Genomic DNA, 5,034 nt, shown 5'->3' with positions numbered 1-5,034 from the left:
CGGAACTCCCCCCCCCCCCCGGGCGATTGCGTCCCCCCCCCGCTTTGGGGGTTCTTGTTGGGGTGGCACAAAAAATCTATAAAAACGTACAGCTGGGGGTGGGTTTATAAGAGAGAATTTCTCCACTCTCTTCTTCTGTTTCTAGAGTGTGTGTCACTCAAAAATTTTTTGTGCTGATGCTGATGGGGTGGGGGGGGGCGAAGAGCGTAGGAGAGACGTACGTAGCGTAGCGTAATCTCATGCCCGCCTTTACCGCTCTGAGCTGACCCCCAAATTTCTCAGCAAAAAGCTGGCTGGAAAGGGATGCCAGATGTTAACAGTGGCTGGTGGCTCCTCCTCCCCTTTATTCTCCTGTTCTCTCTCTCTCTCTCTCTCTCTCTCTCTCTCTCTCTCTCTCTCATTTTTTTTGTTAATCCTCACCCAAAGATATTTTTTTCCATTGATTTTTAGACATAGTGGAAGGGAGGGGGAAACACAGAGAGAAACATCAATGTGAGAGAGACACATCGATAGATTGCCTCCCCAACTCACCCCACCTGCTGTGACTTTGACCAGAATCGAACCTGGGACCCTTCAGTCCAAGGGCCAAAGCTCCAACCACTGAGCCAAACCAGCTAGGGCTCCTGTTCTCTCTTTTCCAACTTTACACACATCCTATATAATAAAAGGCTAATATGCAAATTGTCCCCTCCACTGGAGGTTGGACCAGGTGGCAGGCTGGCCAGCCAACCTCTCAGCACCCCCCCCAACCCCCGCCCTGCCCTGCGAGATAGGCCTGACGGGGCAGGCCAGCCGGACCCCACCCGTGCCCGATTCCTGCCCAGGCCTCTAGTTACTAATAAAGTGGGAAATATAAACACTTAACTAATAAAGTGGGAAACACATACGTTATTTTTCAAAATGACATTGAGGGAACGGCACAGAGGCTCAAGCCTCCCACCCCTACCCCACTGTCTAAAGATACCCTCAGGGGCTGGGCCAGGTTAGCAGGGTCCCGGACCCTGTGGCTCTGCCACCCCAACCACAGGGCTCAGTAAAGGAGTAGCAATCAAGAAGCTCTGCCAGTTCCAGACTGGAAATGGCGCCTCCCGGCGGGCAGTGCCCCCAGAGGCGGACAGTCTGTCCCTCAGAGGGTTAATCCTGTCTCAGAAATTCACAGGGAGGCCCAGGAGGGGAATTTCCCAGACAGGCAGACAGACAGACACCTCAGACCGCTCCCGCCACTAAGCACAGATGTTTGCCTGGGGTGGTGAGAGCCTTCACAAGCGCACCGGTTTGCGGTGAGAGGAAGCCCAAAGCCAGAGACGAGACCCGCCTGGGCAGGCTGGGGGCTGCGGTGGGGGAGGGAACGGGGTGGGCTGGTCTTCAGGCCGAGTCTCTGGGCATCTCCCTGTTGCCTGTCTGGGTCCCGCAGTGCCTGCAACTCCCCTCTGCGTCCAGCAGGCGGCGCAGCGGCTCTGGCGTGTGGATCTGCAGTCTGCGCTCTGACGCTTCCAGCCAAGTTTGCTGTGTAAATAGTGGTTTGTCTATTTCCCCTACTGGTCCGGAGGCTCCCCCAGGGCAGGAATGTTATCTTAGTCGCCGCCTTACCTTCGAGGCTAATTACAACACCCGGCCCCTAATGGGTGCCCCATTAGGTCTGAAACACGACCCCCAAACACAAAGATATATGCATAGAAGAGTAATGAGATCAAAGCCTGCAGTGAGAATGCTGGGGAAAGCGCCAGGCCGGGGAAGGAGGCTCCGTGTTCCGTTCGTGCTTCCAGTCCCCCCCCCCCCCCCCCCACACACACACCTTTTTTCCACCGAGACGCAGGCAGGGCGGGGAGCCGCCGTGGCCCCGCCGGGTTCGGCGGAGCGAGCCTGAACCTGCCCGACCTAGCAGCGCAGCCGAGGGACCCGACGCGTTCCCGCCCTGCAGTCCCATCAATCAGAGAAAAGGGGGAATGTGCCCCGAACCATCTCCTCCAGGGGGCAACCCTGGGCTACCCTCTCTGTAGAGCTGCCATCACCCCTCCGCTCCCCTCCTGAACCCCTCTCTCCCGTGTCTTTTCAGAGCAGGAAGTGGGTAGAAGTACCTTAACTCAACAGTGATGTCACCCACTCAACAGACAATTATTGACCTGCTACTAGTGTGCCCAGTGCCGTGCCAGGCGTGGGCAGTGCAGCAGGACACCAAACGCCCTGCCCTCGTGGCGCTTCGATTCCGTGGGACACAGACGGGATAATCTCTCGCTGGGCACGTGGGAGGCCGACACCCAGGTGACCTCCCAGGTGAGTAAAAAGCGCGTGAGGCGCCGCCCTGGAGATGGTCGGCGGATAGACTTCGGCCCCGGCAGGAGGGGCGGGCTTCGGGTCGGTAAAACGTCGGGCTGGGCACGTCTCCTGGGGCAGGAGCGAGCCAGGGGGTGGAGGCGGGGGGAGGGGGGAAGGCGCGCAAAGCTAGGTCTAGACTCGACCTTAGTAGGCAATGGGTAAATATTTACTGTCCGCCCGGCACGTCCGACCTCACGCACTTGCGCCCCGAGGGGAGGGCGGGGGGGGGAGCCAGCCGGGGCCCTCCTCCGCCCCAGGCCCCTCCCCGCGGGGGTCAGTGCAGGACTAGACTTGGCGTCCGGGCCCTGAGTAATTACAGGGGCTGTCACCAGCCCTGGCCGTAAAAGAGAAGGATGAAACGGCTTGGGAACCGGGGAAGCGGGGCCCGCGCCGGCCGGCGGGGAAGGGGGAGCCGGGAGCCTGCGGCTTCCCGCGCTGCGCAGCTGCGTGGAGGGCTGGCCAGGGTGCGCGCACACTCACTCCACACCTACCGGGCGCGCGCACCAGCCGCCGGGCGCACAGCACTCGGCCCTTCCCCGCAGACACGCCGGCCCCATCCAGCACCTGCGCGGCCGTTCCTCCCCGCGAGCTGGGCGGCAGACTCCCCTTCATACTATTATAGACCCTTGCGAGGAGCGTCCCCCCCCCCTCCCCGCAGCACCAGCGAATTCCAGTGGGTTTGTTTACGGGGCGCGGGGAGGGGGCCGAACTGGGTTCTGGAGCCTGATGATTCGGAGACCCAACTGCCCAGCCCCGGGACGCCACGTAAACACTCCTGCCCCCTACCCTGCCCCACACCCCCTGCTGGCCTGTGCACTTTGCCTTCCTCTTCGTACAGCATTAGCAAACACACGTCCAAGTTTCACACGCCCCCCCACCCCCACCCCAGACGCAGCTGTGGCGGATCCAAATGCTTTCACCCTCGCACACCATCACAGGGGTCTGACATGCCAGATGCACGTGTGTGGTTAGTCGCTCTTCATGCTCAGATTCTCACCGTCCACATTCAGAGCCCATTCCACGGCGCACACGTGTGTTCACACACACGCACACGCGCGCACACACACACACACACACACACACGCCAAAGGGCGCACTAGAAGCAGAAGCAAACCCTATCGCGGGCCCAGGATGCGCCTCCCCCTCTCACGGGCACAGAGGTGCGCCCTAACCCCCGGCCACACACGTTACACACTTGGTCACTCGGGGTCACACTTGATTCCCGGCATCTAGGCGATGACACAATCTCCCGAACAAAGACAACATTGACAAACCCAACAAAAACAAACAGCCGCGTATTTGAGGAGGGGCAGCTGAGCGCAGCCCGGCCCTGGGGGGTGGCGGGGAGAGTGTGGGAACGCGGGGAGCCGGGGAGGGGCAGCTCGGGAACCGTGCGGGACCTGTCAACCACCTGGCACCCGGCAAGATCCGCGCGCTGCGCCAAAAAGCCGGGTCTCGCCCCCGCGTGTTCCGCAGAGCTGCCGGGTTCCCCTCTCCGCACGCGCTCTGCGGGGGGGGACACAGACCCAACCACCCCGAACAGGCCCAGAAAGCGGCTCAAAGACCCGCGAGTGAGCGCACACGCAGCTCGGGGGGGGAATGGCCCCCGGGGGGCAGTCGCGCTCTCGGCTCCCCTCGCCGGCGCTCCCCTCCTCCACCTCCCCAGTCCCCAGGCCCCAGGGCAGCAGCGCGCCGGGCGGGGCGGGGGGCGGGGCGGGGTGTCGGGCGGCGCTGGCCCAAAAGGCGGAGTCCGGAGGCGCTGGAGCCAAATCGGTGAGCCCTGTGCCGACTGCGAAATCTGAGTGCTGAGCCGACTGCGCCGGGGAGAAAAAAGCCAGTGGGAACCCGGACCCTGACGAGCCCCTCGCCCCCGCCCGGCCTGCACGGGCCCCGCGATATGGAGTTCCTCTGGGCCCCGCTCCTGGGTCTCTGCTACAGTCTGGCCGCTGCCGACCGCCACACCGTCTTCTGGAACAGTTCAAACCCCAAGTAAGCCCGAGTCTCCGGCCCACAAGGGCGTCCGGTGGCACTGCCCCTGCACCCAGGCTGACCCCAGGCTGACTGTTCCAGCCAGCCCCTGACTGGAGTCCTGGGGTGCCGACCAGAGGCGGGAGGGATTCCTAAATGTGTTTCCCCCACTTCTCCCCCAGACCTGGGAGGAGGCCACCCAGGGTAGGAACCTGCCCGTGTCTGCTTCCTATTTCTATTTCTATTTCTATTTCTGTCCCTCCTTTCCTTCCCGGTGGCACCTCTCCTCCGAAGCGAGGCACCCATGCTGAACTGACCCTGCCTCCCGCACGGACCAACCACCCTCCCTGGCCACCAGGGCCCTTGCTGCCGGTCCCCCCACCACCAAAGCCTGTGCCCCTCTCCTTGTCTGTCACTTGGGCATCTGCCCACACTGACAGGTACCTGGTGTGACACCAGGAGGAAGCCGAATGCTCGCTGTAATCCCAGAAGGACCCCTCAGGAGGGGCCGGGGCTGCGCCATTAAGGTTCATTCTGTACCTAAGGGGATGGTGGGAAGTTCCCCACCAAGGGATCTTTAGCGATGACAGGAGTGAGGCACGCGCTGTGGGTGAGCAGGGGAAGGTAGTCATCTGTTTACGAGGCTCACGTAGTAAAACTAAAGAGATGGGGGAGGGAGGTCATGGGAAAGGTTCAGACGGCATGGAAGGGGTTATAAGGTTACCCAGGAAGATGACGCAAGGGCAGGGT

At 61.8% G+C, this 5,034-nt stretch overlaps 1 protein-coding gene and 1 long non-coding RNA gene across 2 annotated transcripts in view; one reads left to right on the top strand and one right to left on the bottom strand.

The window, feature by feature from the left end:
* Positions 1-868: 868 nt before the first annotated feature.
* Positions 869-2,599, bottom strand: LOC106698673. Its single transcript, XR_002831437.1, has 2 exons — positions 2,079-2,599; positions 869-1,506 (listed from the first exon to the last, which is right to left on the bottom strand). It is a non-coding gene; the product is annotated as an uncharacterized LOC106698673 (long non-coding RNA).
* A 1,442-nt stretch (positions 2,600-4,041) lies between these two features.
* EFNA1 (ephrin A1) overlaps positions 4,042-5,034 on the top strand; it is a 6,544-nt gene continuing 5,551 nt past the window's right edge. The window contains exon 1 of the mRNA XM_006097856.3: positions 4,042-4,305. Coding sequence (XP_006097918.1) covers positions 4,214-4,305 — 92 coding nt within the window. The 5' untranslated portion in view covers positions 4,042-4,213. The remainder of the gene's footprint in view (positions 4,306-5,034) is intronic.

Source organism: Myotis lucifugus, unplaced genomic scaffold (genome assembly GCF_000147115.1).
Source record: "Myotis lucifugus unplaced genomic scaffold, Myoluc2.0 scaffold_211, whole genome shotgun sequence".
Taxonomy (NCBI): Eukaryota; Metazoa; Chordata; class Mammalia; order Chiroptera; family Vespertilionidae; genus Myotis; species Myotis lucifugus.
Note: the sequence above shows the minus strand (reverse complement) of the source record. Positions and strands in the feature narration are given on the sequence as shown.